The following is a 24,782-nucleotide window of genomic DNA, read 5'->3' as shown; positions in this document are numbered from 1 at the left end:
ACAGCACATTTGAGTCAGATTACAGAAGTGATCTATACTTCTTCTTTTGGGGCTTTTATCCTAAATACAATTACTGTACAAATAATTACATTGTATACAAAAAGGAGCCATGTATTAGTAGTGGTGTCTTGATCTCTGTACAGCACTGTTGCAGAGAGTCTGTGAGACTATAGTCCTGCACCACTTCTAATTTTCTGAGATTATGGATTTGAGATTTTCATGAGCTGTAAGCCATAATCATCACAATTGTGACAAATCACGGCTTGAACTATCTTGTTTTGCACGTAATGAGTCTATGTCATATATTAGTTTCACCTTTTAAGTTGCATTACTGAAATAAATGAATTTTTGCACGATATTCTAATTTTTTAGTTTCACCTGTAATATATCAATATATCTATGGAAGTTTTAAAAGTGCCCACTTCAATGAGTTTGTGGTCCAAAATAGATGTTTCCTTTTTGCCACATTTGCACACCATAATAAATGATGGTTTGAATGAATTCATATATGCTAATCCAAAATAAGACATAGTCAGTTTGCACATCATGCCTGGTTTGTATAACATGATGAAGCATTCACATAATAGGTAAAATTTGATTAGTTTGCTGCATGTTCATAGCCAGTGCATTTATGATTATTTTTTATTGTGCAGCAATATAAAATGTTCTATTTATCAAAATAACTTATAGGTAATTTTTCTGTACCAAACTGCACTTGAAGTAGTTTGCAATTAAAGTTTGGGAATGGACTTCCGGTTTGTTCGTAGGGCCTTTTTTTGCCCTCCGGAGCCTTCAGGGAAGCCGCCTGAACGCTCCAGAGGGCAGAAAATGGCCCTGTGACCAAAGTGGAAGTTTGGGAATGGATTTCTGGTTTGCCCGTTTTTCGCGCTCCGGAGGGCGAAAAACGGCCTCAAAAGAAGGCCGAAGTCAGCAGACCTGACAGGACAACTCCCATGCCCTAACAAATGGCTCTGTGTGCCACCTGTGGCATATGTGCCATAGGTTTGCCATCATGGCTATCTATTTGTCATACACAGGGTTCAAGAGAACGTGTTGTGAGTATAACACACATTTGCAGAATTCTGTGGCTAGTTATATGGTACTAAATTACAACCCCTACCAAATATTGGCTAACTAGTGTTGGTAAAACGTAGACTCTAACAATATGGCAACATTTCTGCACTGATTAGCCAGTCTTATAAACCCACCGAAACGGGGAAAGGCAGAGTTTGGCTTCATACAATACTATGCTATGTTAGAATATGGCTGGCAATGTTGTGACTGTGCAAATAAATTCCACCTTGAGGTACATAGTTTCACCTTCCCTAATACAAGCTTTATAGTTTTGAAAGCACATATTACTATTTAACTTCTTATATGTCAAGGTGTGGTCCTGGAGAAGGCTCCTGCATATTCCTTGGACAGCAAAGATGACTAACAAGCAAGTATTGGAGCGCATAACAGACATATCACTAGAAGACAAAATCATGAAACTGCATCTCACTTACTTTGGCCATGTCATGCGGAGGAATTCATTAAAGAAAGCATCTATGTTTGGAAGAGTAGGTGGTAAAAGAAAACCAGGATATCAAAGAACACAGTTGCTAAACACCATCAGAGCCTACATCAGCCAGAGAATGAAAACATTCAAGAAGGAAGAAGAGGAAAGACCTAGCCCACAGACGTGACCCGACAAATGCGTACCCGATAAAAGTGCACTGACGAAACCGCGGCGAGAAAACCACGATGTCAAAATTGCGCCCACAACAGTGCACCGACAAAAGCGCGATTACGGTTAAGGTAAAGGTTAGGGTTAGGGATAGAGTTATGTTGTTTTCGCGTTGTTTGTTGATGGCGCGCTGTTGTCGGCACGCTTTTGGCGCGATTTTGACATCGTGGTTTTCTCACCGCGGTTTTATTGGCACGCATTTGTCGTGCGCGCATTTGTCGGTGAACCGCCCACAGAATCGCCAAAAGTCATACATGACTGAATGGATAATATTAAGAACTGAAGTGATAAAGTCTATCCTCTCTGATAACTACCTTCAGTAGATACTTACTTTTCCTGAAGTATACCAGCTAATAATATTTTACTTTAAGAATTGGTATTATGCTTTTTTCCTCCATTTGCAGTGTTAGTAAAATTGAAGAGTCATTTTAAGTAAGTGAAACTGTTAAAACGTTTGAATGAAAAGCAGGATATAATATATTAAAATGTAACTACAATAATTTATATTTCACTTTTTCTCTAGGTAAAATAAATCAAATGTCTGAATTCAGAAATTAAATCATAAAATGCATAAAAACAAAGCAATACTCTAAAACGAAAGGAAAACAGATTAAACAAAATAGCAATAGCAGTCAGCCCAAGAACACAAAATACCCAACCTTGATATAGCTAAGTGATATGATGTACAACGTCAGCATATGAAGCCGATTTATAATTCAGTATCAAACCCAGAATAGTGGGTTAACCGAATGCCAAAGTTAATACAAACATGCTTCCAATTTTAATCTTGTTTTCTAAATTAATGGTAGCAAAAACATTCCTAAATCACTGTCGTGAATAAAAGCAAATATGGATTTGAGCTTTAGCCGTTAATTAGATTTTTTTATTCCTATTCTAGAAATCCAGAAAGGTAAACAGACTAAACTATGGTTGTCACTGAACCACGAAACTAATCATAGGAATTGATTTCATAAACATGTTAGACTTGAGTGGTTTGTAGTTCAGTACGACAGCCACCATCATGCAGCTATAGCGGGATATCCCTGTCAGTCTCTTGTAGTAATGTCGAATAAGCTAAAAAAATGTTTAAGAGGTTTTTGGCATGCTTCTGTAGTCATGTCTTTCGCACTTAGGCGTGGGAGAACAAGAAGCCAGCTCAATTGACGCGTGGACTCAAACGGCCCAATGAGCAAAGCTAGTGATACAGAGACGGAGGGAGCAAAGGAGAGAGCGGCAGACGGATGTGACGTTGGTTCACTAACATCATTAACTTACTCTATGGACCAACCATAAATTTCACACAGTTCCTGTATAGTGCTATAAACTTGAACGCACAAGGCGGTCGTGATGCTGGGACGGGAGGCTGGCCTGGAGGATAGGAGGTGTGGCCTGCGTTCACTCAGCTGACTGTCCGCCATTTTGTCCGCCGCTCCGGCTTTTACCTCAGAAAAAGCGCCGGTGGGGCGGGAGGCAAAGAAAAGGGGAAGGGGAGCAGGCGGGCAAAGCGGCGACGCTCTTTCCAGCCCACGGGATGTGACCCGCCGCCGACCTGCCTTTCTCTGCCTGATTCCTGACTCCTGTGGCGTGTCTTCCTTTCTAAGCGGAACGCTGCCTTCTTTTTCATTTAGTTTGGCTTCTCCCGCTCCGTCGGCTCTCCCTCTCCACGATGGCGTTGAAGATGGTGAAGGGGAGCATCGACCGCATGTTTGACAAGAACCTGCAGGATCTGGTGCGGGGCATCCGCAACCATAAGGAGGATGAGGTGAGCAGGAGGAGGCTGGCAGCCTAACCAAAGGCGGGGGGGGGGCAGACGTGAAGGGTGGGCTAGGCCATCATGTAAGCGATAGCGCATCCCTCTTCAGCATCTGTCAGATTTTAAGTCACAAGTTCCCCCAACCTGATAATCAGATGTGTTAGATTGCCAGTTCCCCCAGCCTCAGCCAGTAGCTGCATGCCAGCTGGATGTCATGCGAATTGAAGCACGGGGCTTCTGCAAGGAGCCAAATTAAGGACAAAGCTGATTTAAGAATTGGGTGCACTTGTTGCTGTTTCTCCTACCCCGTCTATACGCCGCCTTCTCCTTTCCCTTCTTTCTGTCTGTGTGTGTTGTTTTTTTGCATATGGAATTTGTACCCTTTGTTTCCCTCCGGGAACACCAAATGTGGGGAGTGGCTCCATCAAAGAACTTGCTCTCTCAGATCTATTTTGTCCCTCAGGATAAGAAGATATGATTTCTTCTTCTTTTTTTAGACATCTTAGGTTTTTCTCACCTTCCATCTTTGTTTCTAATCTTAGTTAAGGAAGCAAAGAGAAGAGTTGCACAAGATTTCTTTATTAGTATAATAGTGAAAGAAGGTCTGTCTTTGGACCTTATGCTTGAATTTTATTATTCCTCTCCCTTTGATTCTGATAAATGTATCTTTTACATTAAAACCCTGGAACAGGAACTGTGCTGTATTATATCACTGATTTTTTCAGTCCTTTTTAGGAACCTTTCTGGTAAAAGAAAGATAAAATATGTTTTATGATAAATAGTGGTCTTACAATTTCAACGTATTGACATTATTCAGCTTCCATAACTAGTTGGTAATATTGTCATCATATGAACATTTCATTAAAAACCTTTCATTTGGGCCAATCACAGTCTCTGGGCCAAGCCTACTCGAGTGTGGTTGTTGTGAGGATAAAATTGGAAAACAGTCCCGCATTTCTGAAAGGGGATGGGGGATAAATTTCATAAATAAAAATGTAATTTTTAAAAGGCTATCTATAGTAACTAGAAAGATAAATTTGGACAGGTTTTCTGTGTTGCATCTCAGTGACTGTCGTAATGCTGTGGTAATTTTTTTTATGAACATTATTGTGTAATTAATAATAACATAATTATATATGTGGATCTAGTCAAGTACTCACTAGACTAATATGCTTTGTGGTCTTACAGTTGATTAAACCCCTGCCTTCAGTAACAAAAGTCAGCAAAACACATTGACCAAACAAAAAATCTGAAGATCTTTATCGCTGACATATAATTTGTTTACTTCACATTTACTCAGTAAAGTAGACCAGTGTTGCAAACTCTTCTTCCACAAAGAACTGAAAGTAGCATACATAGCACTTCTGCAATTTTCCTAACAGTTCCTCTGTGGGATAAGGGTGGACTTGGATCTCCCTAGTTCAAAATACTTTACTAAATCATTCAAACATTCAAGAATAAACATCTTTATTCTGCTTGAATATGCCACTGTATTATTTATCTTGTCTTTCAACAGTCCTGTGACAGGCCACTATATCCTCATCTTACCTAAGATGATGGGTTGAATTCTTGCAAATGAATACAGTAGATTCCCTAGTCCCCCAAGAATGTTGCCAGTATCTAATAGTCATAACACATGACTACTAGTGCAACTTTTTTGCTTATTAGCTTTTAAAGAGAAGTAACATTGTAAATACATGTGTGGTAAGGCTAAATAAGTATGGTTATATTGGCTGTGTTTGCATGCCACAGCTACTAAAAACTAGCCAGCCACATTTTAGCCTGTTGTGTTGAATAAACCTATCCTCTGTGGCTAATTTATGGTTCAGTGTATTGAATGAACTCAGAAAATTACCTAAACCGTGGTTTAGTTCATTATAAGCATGCTCTGGAAACACAGCCATTGAAGGTGTGTGGAAACAGGGTTTGAGGCTCAGAGAAGTAGCTTTTCTAAGGCAGCCTGATAAGTCTACAGTAAATCTATCCAATCAACAAAGCTGGTTCATTGTTGAATTTCCTATATTGAGAACAGTCAAGAAGGGAGATATCTTACCTTCATGCTTAATTTTTTTTGGTAGGGAGGCTGCTTGGAAATATGAATCCATTTTATCACTGTAACTAACTAATCTCTGGCAACAATCTTCTATATTCCCTTAGCCACAATTAAACAACCACCATCTCAAGATAATACTGGAATAGCTTTTTTAACTTATTCCTCAAGATAAAGATTGAAATCATTTGTTGAATGTGCTAAAAGAAGAGCGTAGCAACTAGTGGTTGCTATATGGCCTGAAAACTGACCTTTGTAGCCCTGATATGCTACTTCAATTAAAGAAGAGCATCCGGCGACTTCAGCTAGTTCAGAATGCGGCTGCGCGAGTGATCGTGGGCGCACCTCGGTTCGCCCACATAACACCTATCCTCCGCGAGCTGCACTGGCTACCTGTTGATCTCCGGGTGCGCTTCAAGGTGCTTCTCACTACCTATAAAGCCCTTCATGGTAGTGGATCTGCGTACTTGAGAGACCGCCTCCTGCCAATTACCTCCTCTCGACCCATCAGATCTCACAGATTAGGCCTCCTCCGAGTGCCATATGCCAGCCAGTGCCGGCTGGCAACTACACGGAGGAGAGCCTTTTCAGTAGCAGCTCCGACCCTCTGGAACGATCTTCCCGTGGAGATTCGTACCCTCACCACCCTTCAGACCTTCCGCACAGCCCTCAAGATCTGGCTTTCCCGTCAGGCCTGGGGGTAAAGAGTATAATCCGCCCCCACCCGAATGCTGAATGAATGTTGCTCGATTTTAATTATACATTGTGTTATATGTCATTGTATGTTCCCCCTCCCATATAAGTTGTTAGCCGCCCTGAGTCCCCTCAGGGAAAAGGACGGCCTATAAATAAACTTATTCTATTCTATTCTAAAATTATTAAAATTTCACAGCATGATTTTTTGCCTTCACAATATGGCTTTCTACTCTTTCCTGACAGAAAATATAGGAACATAAGTAAGCATATAGTGGGCCAATTTTTTTTAAAAAAAACTTCTAACATGGGAGGCAGTGGAGAATGACTCCACTGTTACATGCTCTCTTTATTTCATCATCCCGCTCCATTGTAGTTTTAATCCTTCCCAAAATTGTTAATTGCTGCCCTGGCCACACGATCTATTTTATGTCTCAGGTACTAAATTTAAAATGGTTAAGCAAGCCATGGTTTACTATGGAACAGGTTACTATCTCAGGACTCAGATAGAAATAAGGAAAATGTAGTTCATGCAGTTACAACATCTTTGTTTTGCAATTATCCAGTATTTATATTAGATTTGTTTCTTTGCTTTAGAAGCATATTATATAGCATTCCTATTTCCTACCTCTATCAAAAAAGTTTATTCATATCCATTTTACAAATTGTATATGAGCATTTGCAAGAAGAAGCTTTAACAAAGCTATTTCAAGTGGTTTTTTTTGCAAAGCTTGCATCCTTGAAATGTTTTCTATGTATCTATTGCACAAAATAAATTTAAGGAATGTAGCGCTTACTACATTGTATTAGTTTCCCAGCTGCCCTTGGATGAGTGAGAAACTATTTGTACTTTGTTTTGTAATGACTCCTAATATATTCAGATAAGCCTACCCCCTAAAAAGAGGAAATGTCTGAGCCTTATATCCTTTACAACATGAACATTTAGTCTTTTGATGCAATTATAAATAATAATTTATCATAATTAGCCAAGTTTTCCTGTGTTCATCTACCCCTCTCTCATTTACCACAAGCATGTGAAAACATTAGATATAAATGTATGTATGAAATCAAAACTATAGTGGTTATGGTTGTAAGTTGTCATTAAGCAGGTCACCATGTGATTGCACCCAATTTTTTCAGTAATGCCCTTTTTTCAGTAATTGTAAAAAAACAACCCATTTTAGCCAATGGGTGTTTTTTGTCGGAAACGAGAAGTAAATGCAAAAATTTGCAGTCATATGACCATTTGTTAAATGCCCAAAATGTGATCACGTGACCACAGGCAGCATGGCTGTAGGAATTTTGAAACTTCATCATACGTAACTTTGGGGAGGCCTGTCATAACTTTGGTTGTTAAGTGACCAGTCATAAATCAAGGATTAGTGTTTTTAACCTTGTTTACTTTATTTTAGCCTTCCACATTAGTATTTGAAGTTTTTGATTATGTGCAATTAAGTCACTGTCAACTGCTAGCAACCACATAGATTTTCTCCATTATGAGGTGGCTTTCAGATCTTCTAACTCTAATATTTAAATATAGGGGTTTTTTTTGTTGTTCAGACAAAATTACACAGTAGCATTTTTAAAAATAAAATTCTTGTGAAGAATTAATCTTACCATATCCCATTCAAGCTACTTTTTTTTTAATTCAGTAAGAAAATCATAGGAAATTACCACAAATTACTAGAGGTAGTCCTTGACTTTTGACAGTTCAAAGTTACAACAACACTGAAAAAAGTGACTTATGACAATTTTTCACACTTACAACTGTTGCAGCATCCCTACGGTCACTTGAATAAAATTTGGATGCTTGACAACTGATTCATATGATGGAAGATTGCAGTATCCCAGGGTCATGTAATCACTTTTTATGTCCTGATAAGCAGTTAGTGAAAAAGCCAGATTTACTTAACAACTGTGACTAACTTAGCAACTGCAATGATTCACTTAATAACTGTGGCAAAAGTCATAAAATGAGGCAAAATTCATTTAACAAATGTTCCATTTAGCAACAGAAATTTTGGCTTCATTTATGTCATAAATTGAGGACTATCAGTGTAAAAAAGCTAAGGTATTGATTATATGAGAGAGGGCTTGGCTTTTGATGGCTGTCTCTCTCATAGTTTGTGGGTAAGTTGTTTACCCATAGTAAAACTAGTGTTATCACCCACACATTCATTCACAGTAAGTGTGAATGTTTATGTATTGGGGAGGTCTTGCTTTGAAGCATTGGAAATGGTTTTCATGCTGGTTGTATGATTCTTTTGTGTTTTATTGTGTCCTTCTGAGCCATCCAGCTTTTTATTTATTTTTATTTTATTATTATATTTATTTGCCCCTTTCCTCATTTCTCCATGAGGCTATGGGCAGTTTACAACAGCAAACATCAAATTATAAAAAATGTTACTATGACAATTGAAAAATAATGGAATAATAAAAATAAATAATGGAAGTACAACAATTTGAATTAAAACTAGGGTTCCCAACCACTGGGCTAAGGACCAGTACCAATCTATGGCCAGTTAGAAACCAGGCCGCACAGCTGGAGGTAAGTGGCAGGAGAGTGAGTGAAACCAAAACCATCCTCTCCCTCCCCCCAAAGTCTGAAAAATGGTCTTCCAGGGAATCAGTCCCTGGTGCCAAAAAGGTTGGGGGCCATTGAATTAAAAGATTGGTCTGGAGGGAGAAGGATGCACAGGGGGGAGATGTGGTCAGCGGTTAGGCCAATAGCCACCCTCAGTATGCTACTCCCCCATTGGTTCCCCAGGCCAACTGGCAGAACCAAGCCTTCAGGCTCTTATGAGAAGGACAGAAGGTTGGGGGCAAACCACAGTTGTGCGGGCAGGATGTTTTAGAATATTTAGAGTATTGCATAAGTGGCCCAGTCTTTTTCAATAAATAAATACTTATCTCTAAGCATGGACTGCACCTTGTGCAGACTAGATTACAGTTAAGATTTATATTTGTGGGTTGCTGTGTGTTTAAACATGACAGTCAATTGAAAAAATGAAAATGAAAGCTTCTGGTTTCTTCACACACCCTATAGTAGTGGGAATAATGCATTATGGGTTCTGAGCATAGTCATGCAGTTTATAGCTAATGTAGACAGCGCATAGATTTGTAAATAATTATGCACTCAGTTAACTATAGTGAGTAAGAATAAGAAGCTCATTTTTGTTCCTTTAATTTCTTGTTGTGAGATTCTGTGCAAATTAAACATATCAACTGGATATGTTGAGATCAGTTTAATTGTTAACAATTATAGAAGTAATTCAGAAATAAAAGAAAATGCATTCAGGTCATTAATGTGCAATAGTATTTATGTCTTTTCCCAGCTGGAATTAAAATTGTGGATTACAACCTCTGGCAATATCATAAAACGGATTTTAACACATTAATAGAGCTGGAAGGGACCTTGTAGGTTTTCTAGTCCAACCCAACCCCCACCCCTGACCAAGCAGGAGACATAACTAGTAGGCTTTACATTAGATTCAATGAAATTATTTCTGAGTAGATGTGTTTGATCAAGTATGTTTTGCTATTTAAGACTTTTTTTAGTTTATTGTAAAGTTTTATTTTTTATTTATTAAATTTATATGCCATCCATCTCACTGTTACAGTGACTCTTTCTATAAAGTTCAATTTAGCAGGCTCCTTTGACCATGTTGGATATTTACTGATAGGAATTTGTGGTTGTGTAAGATTTGCAGAAACTTTTAGCACAGAAATCTGTTTTCTATGGCATTGTCATGTGGCTCCATGTTTATCACATGAGGCATTTTCAAAAATGTGACACTGCAGACTTGTGTGCTTCATTTGGGATTAGAATGAAATGGTAGACATATGTACAAGATTCACTGATTGATTTAGAATTGCCATGGGAAATTTGGGAGAGAAAGTGATGTAATTGTGCACAGAGAGCTTTTAACGACTGTAAGTGTGTTTCATGGTGCGACATCCGCCATCTATTTCGTGCTACGTGCTTTTATATAATATAGCTTGATTCTTTGAAGGAGACATTTGTTACTAGATTATCCCGGTTCACCGACAAAAGGGTGAATGACAAAACCGTGCCCGACTAAACCGCATCACTGACATCATCAACAGGGCGACAACAGCACGGAGACAGAAGCACGCTGTAAACCCTAAACCTAAACTTAACCCCTAAACCTAACCCTAAACCTAACCCTAAACCTAACCCTTACCTTAAGTTGAATCGGCTTTCTTTCAACACGCTATTTAAAGCGCCCTTCTTTCTCCGCGCAGGCTGTTGTCGCCGCGTTGATGACGTCAGCGACGCGGTTTAGTCGGGCGCGGTTTTGTCGTTCGCCCTTTTGACGGGTCACGGATTATCCCCATATTGAAACTGTTAGAAAGAGTTTATTAACAGCTTCTGTATCCAAATGAAGTTATGTAGAACAGAAAGTTGCTCATTTTCTGATCCCACAAATATGCCATGGAGCAAAAAGGAGGATTAGGTTTAATATATAGCCTTAGGACTTTGAATGTTAAATAAATTAAAATGAAATAAATTAATAAATTAAAAGCTCTTTTATGTCAAAGTTGCTTATGAATGAAAGTTTACCTTTCACATTTCCCCTGGATGTTTATGCTGAAAGTCTTATGAAACTTTGATTGACAACTAAAAGTGGCAGTTCAATTCATTCCTGGAAGTATAAATAAGAATTTATCAATTCCAAAAGTGAGAATTTTATGAAGAATTCAGCACACTGGGAAAAAAAACAAATTCTTTCATTTTTAATGTCCTAAATCTTATGATACCGAAGACTTCATACTTTAGACCAGTGTTTTTCAACCACTGTGCCATGGCACACTAGTGTGCCGTGACATAGTGTAAGGTGTGCCGTGGGGAAATTACTTTATATATAGTCAATATAGGCACAGAGTTAAAAATTTTTAACATTTTCTAATGGTGGTGTGCCTCATGATCTTTTTGATGAAAAAAGTGTGCCTTTGCACAAAAAAGGTTGAAAAACACTGCTTTAGACCAGGGGTGTCAAACTTAATTTCATTGAGGGCCACATCAGGGTTGTGTTTGACCTGGGGGAGGGGGTGAGCGTGGTCAGGAGGGGCATGGCCAGCTCAATGTCACTCATGTAAAGGGTGCCAGTGCTCTGCCAGAGAAAACAGGTTCCCGAGCTGTGTTTTTGTATGTGACAGTCTCCTGCAACCGGCCCTCCTGAGCTCAGTTTTTGCTAGCAGAGGCACTGTGGGCCGGTCCCTCGCTGTTCCAGATCTAAGCACCCCGCGGGCCTTGAGTTTGACACCCCTACTTTAGACTGAGTGACTCAAAAAAATATTAAACTGTGAGCCCTTTGAGGAAGACCAAGTCATGGTTAAGCCTGGAACTCTATTTATATATGCCATTTTAACTGAATCTTAAAATTCTGACTGAGTTTTCTCTTTCCCGACTTCCTTTTGTACTACTAAATTAGGAAGGAGACAGTTTGAACTTATTAATTTTTTTCTGTTTCCCAGGCTTAAGGCATATTTTTCTAATTGTGGTCTCCTCACTCAGCATGAACACACTGCATAAGGTAGTATTTTTATGCTGATTGGATTCTCATGTGGCTCTTAGACTCCAGAAATATTACTACCATTGGATGGCATTGTGCTTGCATATGATGTGACCATTTTGTCAGAATGGTGTCACATAAAGAATTAAGAACTGAACATGCTTTAAAATTTACTCAGGAAAAGTGCTTTGGACCTCGTATAAGTTCAAGAGCCTCCTGTTATTCATTAAAATAACTTGACTTTTTAAACAATGACTTCCCTAGAAGCCTGGGGGTGCAGGGGTGGGAACTAACCTTTTGAGCATGCATGCCAGTGCATCAAGAAATATGTTACAGTTACAAAATCCATTCTTCAAAACAAGATCCATTCTTCAAAAATATCAAGCCAAAAGGCATGCATGAGAAATGTGAATTTTGATTCTTTTGTTTGCCTTGATATTCCAAGAAAGTTGACTTCTCACCATATCACATCTAGCAGTTACATTTTAATAAGTCTAATTCTCCAAGGACTTCTGCTGTCTAATTTTTCTAATTATCATATAGGTGATGAGCATAGCACATTTCCTTGCTCTGTTTTGCAAAAAGAAATGCAGATTGGAAATTTATACCATCCTAATTGTTCTAGAAAAAATATTTGGTATGGGAAAGATTGATGAAAATCTACAGTGGAAGTGGGAGAGTAAAATTGTGCTTTCTTCTCCAAGCCTAAGAATTAGAGATGGGTGAACCTTTTTATATTTATCGTCCCATTTTTAATGGATTCTTCTAGCAATCATCTTTGGCCTCTGAGAACAATTACTGGAATTACAGTGAAAAAAGTATCTGTATCTTAGCTCATACTGTCTTTATCAGGATGGTGAATAATTTATTAAGCTAGCAGAAGTTGGCTATTCAGATGGCTTCTCTTATTCTCTTCCCCTCCACTTTGTTTTTTTAAAACAATTTTTTTTGAACAAACACAAACGGACAGAACAAAAAACATAAAAACATCTTCCATTACAAATTATAGAAAGTGTGTCAGTTGGTTACAAAATTTCTGTGCATCCCTTCCATAGTCATCACTTGATACATATCAAATCACATATTTTTAAATTACATACATACATACATACATACATACATACATACATACATACATATAAATAAACCCCTGGTATGCCCAAATATGGGAGGAAGGTCACACTTCCATTCTCTGTCCTTCGGCTCGTCACAAGAGACCATCCAGACAGAAACCCAGTATTTTTTACTGTTGCCTTTTTGTTACATTTGTTATATTTATGCTGATAAATAAATAAAGGGAGACTAGTATAGATCTATTTCAAGCTATTTAGCTCTCATCAGCTAGCCATACCCTTACTGGGAATCGAACCTGTGCTCTATTGCCTCTTAGGCAGATGTGTTAACCATTGAGCTACAGGGCTCGACTCCTTATCAGCGAGGCCAGGGTGAAAGGTATATATTTAAAGTCACAACCCCTGGTATGCCCAAATATGGGAGGAAGGTCACACTTCCATTCTCTGTCCTTCGGCTCATCACAAGAGACCATCCAGACAGAAACCCAGCTAGCTGATGAGAGCTAAATAGCTTGAAATAGATCTATACTAGTCTCCCTTTATTTATTTATCAGCATAAATATAACAAATGTAACAAAAAGGCAACAGTAAAAAATACTGGGTTTCTGTCTGGATGGTCTCTTGTGACGAGCCGAAGGACAGAGAATGGAAGTGTGACCTTCCTCCCATATTTGGGCATACCAGGGGTTGTGACTTTAAATATATACCTTTCACCCTGGCCTCGCTGATAAGGAGTCGAGCCCTGTAGCTCAATGGTTAACACATCTGCCTAAGAGGCAATAGAGCACAGGTTCGATTCCCAGTAAGGGTATGGCTAGCTGATGAGAGCTAAATAGCTTGAAATAGATCTATACTAGTCTCCCTTTATTTATTTATCAGCATAAATATAACATATATATATATATATATATATATATATATATATATATATATATATATATATATATATATATATATATATATATATATATATATATATATATATATATATATAATTGTTCCTCAGCCTTCATTTGACTATAGTTGCTTTTAAATCCTTTTATATGAAATATTTTAAATCTAAAGTAAAATTATATAATGGGATTCCATTAGATCTTCCTAAAAACATCCAATAACTTTACATCTTTATAACATGTTCTAAATAAAAATTAATTATATTTATTAACAAAGCTTTTAAACCTCCTCTCATAGTTTCCATTTGTAATTTATATAAAATTTCATATTGTCAAGCTAATATATATATATATGCATTATTATCATTATTAATCATTTATTTGACTAATTATTATCACTTCATTTTATACATAATACTCTAAATTTAACTAAATTTAACAATTTTTATTATACACTTTCATTACATCAACCTGTATCTTTCCAGTAATAGTGCAGTCTTATGTCTTTTGCCATTTGTAGCATTAGTATTCTGATTACTTTCTTAGTAAGTCTTGTATGGACTTCTCTTCGCAAGTTGTTGTTCATTTCGTATCTCATGAAAACTCAAAACCCTCAATCTGCTCCTTCCATCAGCTGGATCAATCAGGGACTTTGTGGTGTCCCTGAGATCATCAGGATGTACTCTTCACTATCACCATCTCTGCGGGATGGTTTAGGTCCAAATGGACCGTCCAGCGGCAGAAATATCAACTGCGATCTTGGAGCTCCCAGATCGCACGTCATGTTGTCGCGAAGTCAACTCCTCCTGTCTTCCCCTCCACTTTCATTCCCCTTCGCAACCTGACTATTTCCCAACTTTTTTAAGGCTCTTAAACCTCTTGCCTACTATGATCTGAATGGCTTCTGCCTATCCCCTTCCCTGCCCCACAATGACATTCAGTTCTCTCCTTCTTCTCTAGGATTTAATGTGGTTTGCCAGAATTAAGTTTTGATCTAATGCCAAGTGGCTGCCTAGCTTTAGGCCATTGTTTCAGTTAATGTACATGCTTTGACCTTCAGTAAACAGAAAAGGGTGTAAATTGCTTTGGTGATGCCATGCCTGAAATACATATATCTTATATGTTTTAGATTAATGTTTCTGTAGCTGCCATGAGTTGGTATTGCCCAGCTGATTAATATGCACTGCAAAATATGCAGGAATATATTCCACAGTGGCCCAATTGCAGTTCAGAATGACTCTTGGTTTAAGTGTGTTAAAAATCACACTTGACCTTCAGCAGCTTCAGATGGGAGAACAAAGTGTGATGGTGAGGGGGAGAAGGCAGATCTTTCTTCTTGCTAATGCTATTCCTCCTCCATATAGTGTTCTCAGGATACTTTATATTTTCATTGAAAACCTCCAAGTCTCCATGGCTATCATTCCAGCCTAGCAAGAACCTTTCTGATAAGGAAAGGACACTACCTTTAAGATACTGTGTCCTGAACATTATTGATCATTATTTCAGTCATAATATTTGGATGTTTTCCTGAGCACACATTATACTATAGTCTCCCCAGAATGCATAGCATTCTCAATGCTCATAGAAGAGAGCCAGTTTGGTGTAGTGTTTAAGACATCAGGCTAGAAACCAGGAGACTGTATGTTATAGTCCTGCTTTGGACACAAAGCCAGCTGGGTAACTGAACCAATCACTCATTCTCAACCCTAGGAAAAAGACAGAGGCAAGTCACTTCTGAAAATCTTGCCAAGAAAATTGCAGGGCCTAGTCCAGGTGGTCACCAGGAGTCCAGCCTGACTCAAAAACATAGACAAGTATGGCGAGAGAAAATTTAAATTTGCTACCAGAATTAGTCTCTGCTTTTGAAAAAGCCGAAATATATAGATACATATGTGTGCATGCTTTTCAGATATAGCTATCACAGATCATTTATTGAGCTCTATATATGTAACCTTTGCAGACAAGGCTGACAATAAGAAGGATTTAAAAAATTTATGTATAGTACTTGCCTACTACTAGCACCCCCTCAGGTACTCAAATTGTTGCTCCATATTCCATTGCAAAAAAGTTCCATGGCCTCAAATTCCAATACTGTAAGTCCTGTAAATTCAGTGTAATTTACTGCAAGTCCCTAGACCATTCCAGTGTAATTTCTGGAGTGACATGTTTGGTCCACACCCATTAAAGGAAAACTACATTATGGTTTTTCTAAATGTTTCATATGCATTTTCCTGTCTTTTTGGTGTCAGAATCCTTGCTGTTTTTTTTGGGGGGGGGGGCAGCTGCCTTTGGCTTATTGTCAGAACTACACATGTAGAGCTCAAGTTAACTTTTATGTTCTGCCTATAATACAAGAAATCTCCTTGTTCTGGCAGCCCACTCTTGGGAACAATTAAATAAGTCTTCAAGGAACTGGAAGAAAGGGATCAGTCCTAACCCTTTTGCTGGTTGTGCAGTGACTACAGACTAGCCCCATGCTTGACCTCTTCTTCCTGCCAAACTGGGTATTTCCCAATGCTTACATAAATATCAGTTTGGTTTTGCTCAGTTTTTGTTTTACTGTTGAGATTCAGAGGTGAAATTTTTTCCACTTGTGGGTTTGCTGTCAACAGGTTGAACTACCTATTGTTATCCACACATTTTGCTGAGGCTTTCAGAATGGCACATTTTGTAAGAGCAAGAGCTGCAGTTTTCTTGGGAAGTATAAGAACTGTTCAGACTGATCTGGAGAATTAGATATGCAAGCGATGGACTCTATAGCATCTGTATGCGTCTGCTTGGACATAGCCATCAAATATTTACTGTGAAGAATTATATACTAAAATATCTGTTGCATACTGAACAAGGAGTTCTCTCAGCATCTCATATTCCAGGTGGAATTGTGAAATTTGAGTCTTTTTGCTTGTTTCAAAATTTGAAAGCAATGGAGTATGACCAGCAGTAGCTCAAATCAGCATCCGTGGAATTATCTTTTTTATATCCCAGGAATTAACATGGCAAGAAAGTAGTCCAGTCATTCTGTAAAGTCATCCAGAGAATTTAATGATTAAGCAAGGACATGAACCATGTTGTGTTTCATCTATGCAATTAGCAAAGGTTCTGAAGGCCATGAACTGAGACTCACATAGAGCTATCCAATCTGAGCCTATTCTGAGCAAAGAGGTGTTTGCATTCAGATGTTTGTACCGTAATTAAAGCCTTTGATTGGCATATTACAGATAGTTCTCAATTTACGAATACATTTGAGCCCAACATTCTTGTTGCTAAGTGAGACTTAAGACAGTTGAATTTTGCTCCATTTTGTGACCTTTCTTGCCACAGTTGTTAAGTGAATCACTGCAGTTGTTAAGTTAGTAACAGGGTTGTTAAATGATCTGGCTTCCCCATTGACTTTGCTTGTCTGCAGGTCGCAAAAGGTGACCACATGACTCCGGGACACTTCAACTATCATAAATGAGTCAGTTGCGAAGTGTCTGAATTTTGGTCATGTGATGCTGCAATGAAAAATGGTCATAAATCTTTTTTTTCAGTGTCATTGTAAATGAATTATGAATTATTGTAAATCGAGGACTACCTGTCACTTGAAACATGACATTGAAATTTAGTTGAATTTCCAGTTGCACATTCTTAAAATTAATCATTTCCAAATATGTCCTCAGAAAGTAAGAATTCCTCCTCTGCCCTAACTCTCCCCTAACGTAGGAGAATTTTGCACACATTTCCATGTGAATCATTGCTCTGGTCATTTTATCAAGGCTGAGTAAATTCAGTTACTTTTATTGAAGCACAGAGATGACGCTGCATGTTGCATCTTTGTGCGGTTCCCTGGTCTGACCTTCTGAGAGTCAAGTATGAAAGGCCATTCATTCCTCCATATTTTTTTCCTAATTCCAGAACAGTTTACAAAGATGAATTCTAGTTGGACTATTTGTCTGATATATTATCTATTTTAACAGGCGATAGTCCCCCAAAATATGATAGAGAAGGGGCTTCTGTCTTTCTACCTGAGCTGTTTCACCACTTGAACCTTTGACTGTCTGCATTCAGAGCGGATGCTTTAGAACAGAGCTGTGTACTCTTTCCTGATTTTTGAAAAATTCCATCTTAAATTTATGAATTCTTACTGAGGGTTGCAGAGCTTCTGTTTCTTTATTTGGCCCTTTCACCAATCACTTCACGTGCCTCAGTGAGTTGATAGGATAAAATCCTGTGACTAAAAGCATTTTCCAAGAAGCAAATGATGGAAGAGTCCATAGTGTTGGGTGTGGCTGGAAGAAATCTGAAACCATTTGGCAGAATCAGATAACAGTACAGAAGGATTAACTGCAAGTTTGCACAATCCTCCCAATATTCTGCAAGCCTGAGATGAAGTATTGGAAAAGAGCTGTCAACAATCGGAAGCTCCATAATTGCTCCTTCAATGCTTCTTAATTTCAGTTCCAAATACTTTAGTCAGTTGTGAAGAAGGGTTGAGATTTGTTTAGCATTTAAAATTGATGTGCATTTTTTTAACTGCATGTTAACACAAATTTATTCACGTATTCCTCAGATAATTTCATGGCAAAGGTAGGTTTTTAATGAAGCCAGAGCCTACTACAACTACCTGTAATATACTACAGGTAGTTCTCAGTTTACAAGCATAATTGGGAATAGGAACTTAACATTACAGTCATAAAATGGAAAAAAAAATCACATGACTGCACTAACTTGTAATGTCCAGCAGCTAGTTGTAATTATTAAGCAAATCATGTACGATTGTTGTGCAACATTACATGATTGTAACTTGCAGCTTCCTGCTGGCTTCCCCATTAACTTTGCTTGTTGAAAGCCATTAGAGAAGGTCATAATTGTCAATCACATGACTTCAGGACTTCCCGAATGCTCATTGGTTGCCAAGCTCTTGAATCATCACGTGACCATAGGAACCCTGTGACGGCCACAACTTTGAGGACAGGTCATAAAAGCTTCTTTGTTTAGTGTCATCATAACTTTAAAAACAATCAGTGATGAGAGATCACTAAGTGAGCGTGACCCGACAAATGCGTGAACGTCAAAAGCGCGCCGACAAAACCGCAGCGCTAAAACCACGATGTCAAAAGCGCGCCGACAACAGCGCGCCGACAACAGCGCAATTTAAGGTAAGGTTTAGGGTTAGGGTTACAGCGCGCTTCTGTTGGCGCACTGTTGTCGGCGTGCTTCAGCGCTCATTCGTCGGCGCGGTTTTGTTACCGTGGTTTAGTCAGGCGCACTTTTGTCGTTCGCACATTTGTGGTGGAACCCTAAGTGAGGACTTTTTGTAGATCATGTCTTTCCTATCCTGCTAAGACTATTAGACTAGATCATGATTTGACATAGCAGCCTCCTAGTTTCGACTGCCTTCTTCCATTCCAGCTCTTGAAGACAGTCAGTCCTTCTGCATTTCAGCATAGAAATTGTTACCTGCGTCCTTAGGGCAGATAAACTTAATATTTGTGAATTGTTTTACAGCTATTGGTAATTTGGGTAGTTCTGGCTTCACAAAATCCTATTTATAACCAATGACCTCACTTTTCTTTTTCTTTTCCAGGCAAAGTACATCTCTCAATGCATTGATGAGATCAAACAAGAACTGAAGCAGGATAATATTGCTGTGAAAGCAAATGCTGTTTGCAAGCTCACCTATGTGAGTATTTTCTTCATTTAGAATGTCCTAAGATAGAATATTGAATGTTCCAGAACTGTTCATTGATATATTAATAGCATTTTATTTCTTGGAAGATCTGGTAAAGGATGTGATCGCTTTGTGGTTTTGAGCTTGCCTTCCTATATGTGTGTGCCTTTGAAAATCATTTGGAAGCTGCACTGGTACAGCACATAGCAGTACAAGCAGTGATGGGTAGCCATGCTGTGCCCGTATTCTGTGAGCTGCACTAGTTGCCAATTGACTTCCTGGTGCAATTCAAAGTTAAGGTTGTTATCTTTAATACTCTAAATGGCATAGGGCCTATTTATTTAAGGGATCGCCTATCTCCTGTGGTTAATGCCCGTCCTATAAGATCGGGCAGAGTTGGCTTTCTCTGGGAACCTGTCAATTAAGAGTCTTCAGACTGGCTAGGTTAAAGCTGTATAAGTAACTAGGTTTGACTGGTCTGATGAAATGTGTTGGGTGGGCCCAACTCCTTTAATCATTTCTCCTTCAATCATTTTAAAAATACAGGTTGGCAGCAATTTTTGAAAGGCCTCTAAGGCAGAAATGTTATGTTGGCCATATGATTTGATTTATAATAATTGGATTGTTTTAGTCTGGACTGCCTATAGGGTTGTATGTTTTTAATGTTTTTTTATTATTTTTAATTTGCATTGGTAAGCAGCCCAGCCTATGGAAGTGGGCAGCTATAATAAATTTCAAGTGATAATATGCAGGCACTTAATTTAAAAGCTTATGTTTTATATTGATTGTGGTGGTCTTTGCTGTTTTGGTATTGCTTTTGGTTATAAATATATTGTACGACACCCTTCAATTGTAAGTATCATTATGCAAAGAACAAAAAGAATAAGAAATATAGCAAAAGAAACTAATGGAATGAAGAATGAAAATTAAAAAAGTAATCACTAGCACCATCATATATCTCTCTCCATACTTTGCCATTGTTGCAAACTCTCCTTGTTTCTACCACATTGGCATATATTGGCTTTGATAAGTAGTTTTCAAATTATAATTACAGTTGGGACCAGAATTTCCATCACCTAAGCAAGGCAGTCGAAAAGTGTGACATCACATGACTCCATTGCTTAGCAACAGCAATCCTTGCATTCCCAGTTCCTGTCATTAAGTGGGTTGTTAGGCAAGCTCCTACTCACAACTTTCTTTATACACAAGACAGTGACTTCATTATCATAAAATCAGCAGAAGCTGGCTGTAATATATACAAATTTGTCCTTTTTTCAGATAATACTGTTGCAATAAACTACTTTTCTACTAGTATTTGCATGTCTTAAAATTAGTAAGTTGTTCCATCTGCTAAGTCAGAATTCCCCAATGTTTCCAGCTTTGCGGACTGATTGGGGGAGGAAAGGGGATGGTTTCGCGTGAGCAGCCGGCAAACATGCACATGTGTCCAAGCCCATTTGCACGAGCGGAGTACACAGGGACCTGCTGCTCATGCAAATTGAGCACATACGCTTACCTGCTGCTCACGCAAGTGAGGATGTGCGTGCACCAGCCATTTTCGCAGCCCAGTTGCAAACACAGCCCACTAGTGGGTCATGGCCCACAGGTTGGGGACCCCTGTACTAAAGTACATAAACTCACCTTTTTATTCTAGACTTTTTTCTATGTGTATAAAAATAGTTGGCTCTGTAGTTTGTTTCCAGTTTTCATATCAACATGTTCTGTTACCTGTGAATTCCTGTTTTCATATGAACCACAACAATATAGATTATACTAATTCATTTTTGGCATACATTTTCATCCTTTCATTCATAGACACACCTTCATTTTGTTTTATAAATACATATGTATTAATGAATAATAAATAATACATGTATTAATCCACTCCACTTTATAAGCTCAGACTCAGGTTCTCAACCAGGTAACACTTCTAGTTTTCATTTATTCATTAATAGATATTTTTACAACATATTCCTCTTTTATTACAACTTAGAATTCTTCATATGTCATAGTTGTCAGCTAATGAGCTCTTAAATATTGACATCGTCCCAGCTGATTTAGCTACAAAGACATTATTGAACAGTTTTAGCACATCTTGGTGAGTATGCCAGAAGGACAACCAAAGCACAGCTTTATTCAGGATGTTCTTTCAGTGCTCTATGCAAACTAAGTTTCTGATGTAGAGGCTGTCTTGCAAGCCAAAATATGGGGCCCATAACTCAACAATCAGAAAGTATTCCTATATAGACTCAGGTTAAAATATTCAGGCAAATATTTTATACATTGAAATGTATTTGTAACTTTGATTTATCCTTTGTTTTGAGATTAATGCCTTATTTCTCCTCCCACATCCCATCTCCTTAATAGTTGCAGATGCTGGGCTATGATATCAGTTGGGCAGCATTCAACATCATTGAAGTAATGAGTGCATCCAAGTTCACTTTTAAAGTAAGTGGAAATTGGAGTGTTAAAAACCATCAAGAATTGCTGTTATTGATGACTTTAAATTATGTGCAGAATGACCTTGTCAAAGCTGGGACCATAACAGTTGGTGTATCTCTTTTTAAAAAAAAAAACAAAATGTAAAAGGGAACTAAGTTCTGTTCAGTAAAAGTTATTATACAATCTTGTTTTGTGTCAACAAAATAATATTTACTTTGCAAAATTCTGATATTGCTAGTCAGTAAGATGTGCAGGGCATTGAAGCTGTGCAGGGCATTGAACCCTCATCATTGCTTGATGCCTTCTTTTGGGTCCCTCTCTGATTTTGTAATTTTGATATTGCCCATATATTTAAATACACTTTTACAGTTAGATCTTGAAAGTTAAATACTACATCCAGAACTATTTCTGTATTTCTTCCCTGATATTTTATATGTATTAAGTTATAGTTTATTGAGAGCCCCAACTGTTGCCCTAATGCAATTCTTTTGTACCACCTCTATATTTTACTTGGACTCCTTGTTTCTCAGATGATGGTCACAACTCTATTGAGTCTTAGATAGTGATTACTTTTATTCATTTTGCAGAGGATTGGATATTTGGCTGCCTCTCAGTGTTTTCATGAAGGAACAGATGTTATAATGCTGACAACTAACCAGATCCGAAAGGTAAATTCCCCAAAAGAGACTTGCATCACCTATATTATACCTATGTCAAATGTATTATACTTATGCTGAACTGTAGTCAACAAAGCACTTTAAAAGCAGACAGAATACACTTTGTCTTTATTTTCAATATTTTTTTACTTTATTTTCAATGTGATAGCATTGAAAACAACTGAAGTCCTTTAAAAAAAAGACACTCTGTTTATCTGCACCAATGCAATGACAGTAGAAATGAGGAATACTGTAGTTCAGGAGTGTCAAACTGGCAGCCTGAAGGCCATACCCACCCCAGCTCTGCAAAGGGAAAAAACATTGCGAAACATCACGTGAAAGCAAGTTGACACGGCGAGCTCGACACCCGTGCTGTAGTTGAAAAGCCCAATCTTTACTGCCTCTAACTTCTTCTCAGAAATCAGAGCACCAAGAAGGGTCTCCAAAGATGACCTCAGTAAGCAAACAGATTCATCTGAGGGAACAGTCACCAAGAAGAGTTTCTGTATATTTAAAATGGTGAACGGTTAAGGGAACTAACAAAGAGCAGCCTTAGGAGTGACACAATGGCTGTCTTTCAATACATGAGGACTGTCACAGAGAAGAGAGGGTTGATTTACTCTTCCAAACACTTGAGAGTAGGATGAGGAGTGGGTGGAATCTCATGAAAGAAAAATCCAGCCTGGAACTCAGGAGACGTTTCCTAACAGTGAGAACAATCAGTGAAACATCACCGGAGACTTTCAAGAAAAGATTGACAACTATATGTCTAGGATGGTATAAGGCATGGATGTCAAACTCAAAGCCCGTGGGCCGCATTCACTCTGCAGGGTACTTAGATCTGGCCAGTGGGGCTGCCCTGGAAACCGCCCCATGGTGCTTCTGCCATCAAAAATGGAGCTCGGGAGGGCTACATGTGGCCCTCCTGAGCTCCATTTTTGCTGGCAGAAGGTTGCAGGAGGCCATGGCAGCTGAAAACAGAGTTTGGGAGCCCATTTTTGCTGGCAGAGTGCTCTGCCGCCAAGGCGCCCCTGACATGAGTTACGTTGAGCTGGTCATGCCCACCCTGGCCACTTCTATCCTGGCCCCCAGAGGTCAAACACAACCCTGATGCGGTCCTCAATGAAGGGTGTTTGACCCCCACCAGTATAAGGTCTCCTGACTTGGGCAGGTGGTTGGATTAGAAAACTTCCAAAATTCTTTCCACCTGGATGATTTTGTTCCACTCTATTCTCTTCTTATCTAATAATTTTACTTCTAATAATTATAATTATTTCTATTTCTAGCCAAAAAGAGTTTTTATAGATGATACATTGGAGAGTCATGTTACCTTAGTGATTGACATTTTCAAAAGTATATGTGATTGACAGTGAATTTTAAATGTGAATATTAAATCTGTGGCATACATCCAAAAATTTAAAAATTCTTTTTTTTCTCATTCACCTGTCCCCTCTCTTCCTCCCACTTTCCTACCTTACTGTTCTAGGACCTGAGTAGCCCCAATCAGTATGATACTGGAGTTGCGCTAACGGGTTTGTCTTGTTTTGTGACTCCCGATCTTGCTAGAGATTTGGCAAACGACATCATGACTCTGGTGAGTACATGACTCTGGTGAGTAGCTGGAGAGCGGCTGTCCACACTAACTGCCATTGTTCACTCTGAGCAAAGCTCAAATGAGGAAGAAATGTTTTCAAAGCAAATGAATATCAACAGCAGCTGACTATAGGAGCAGTGGAGACACATTTTGTGGCCCAGTCACATGCAGTGAAATGTTGCAGAAAACAATGGTTACAGTCACAAATCTTTATTGACTTGTTTTTAAAATGCCCTTAGTTGAATTTGATTCCTAGTGACTGTAGCATCATGTATATAGAGCTTTTGGGCTATAGTACAGACATTATGCTATTCTTTGGGGAATTTTTTTAAGTCTTTCCAGTATAGACCCTAGCCCTGTGATGGCAAACCTTTAGCACATGTGCGACAGGTCAGCTGGTGTTCAGGTCTCTGTCGCACATGCACGCAGGAGCCGCACGCACAGGTGCAGGGGGTAAGGTGCATGCACGGGGGCTGTGCGCATGTTCCATTTGGGGGGTTCGGATGCATGCACGTGCTTTGGGCACTCAGTCCAGAAAAGGTTAGGCATCACTGCCCTTGCCTTAGGATTTTCTGTTTTTCTCCTGTCCAAGTACTAATCAAGTCCAAACCTATTGAGTGTTTTGAGATTGTTTGAGATGAACTGAGTAAGAAAATAGATTTCTGGTGCTTAATTCTCCCATTCTTTGATATCTAAATTTTAAACCTGCAGA

At 38.6% G+C, this 24,782-nt stretch overlaps 1 protein-coding gene across 9 annotated transcripts in view; it reads left to right on the top strand.

Annotated features, from left to right (window-relative positions):
* Positions 1-3,150: 3,150 nt before the first annotated feature.
* AP3D1 (adaptor related protein complex 3 subunit delta 1) overlaps positions 3,151-24,782 on the top strand; it is a 58,415-nt gene continuing 36,783 nt past the window's right edge. For 5 of the 9 annotated variants that reach the window (XM_087702967.1, XM_087702959.1, XM_087702943.1 and 2 more), the window contains exons 1-5: positions 3,151-3,491; positions 19,295-19,390; positions 21,746-21,826; positions 22,408-22,488; positions 23,963-24,070. In XM_087702967.1, the coding sequence (XP_087559093.1) occupies positions 3,396-3,491; positions 19,295-19,390; positions 21,746-21,826; positions 22,408-22,488; positions 23,963-24,070 (462 nt within the window). In that variant the 5' untranslated portion in view covers positions 3,151-3,395. The remainder of the gene's footprint in view (positions 3,492-19,294; positions 19,391-21,745; positions 21,827-22,407; positions 22,489-23,962; positions 24,071-24,782) is intronic. The other 4 variants (XM_087702952.1, XM_087702994.1, XM_087702990.1 and 1 more) reach the window with 1 other exon arrangement.

The sequence above is a fragment of the Thamnophis sirtalis genome, unplaced genomic scaffold, assembly GCF_051295495.1.
Source record: "Thamnophis sirtalis isolate CommonGarterSnake01/CBP01778 unplaced genomic scaffold, rThaSir2_p1.2 scaffold_1, whole genome shotgun sequence".
In the NCBI taxonomy this organism is placed as follows: domain Eukaryota; kingdom Metazoa; phylum Chordata; class Lepidosauria; order Squamata; family Natricidae; genus Thamnophis; species Thamnophis sirtalis.
This window is presented reverse-complemented; position numbering and strand designations above follow the sequence as displayed.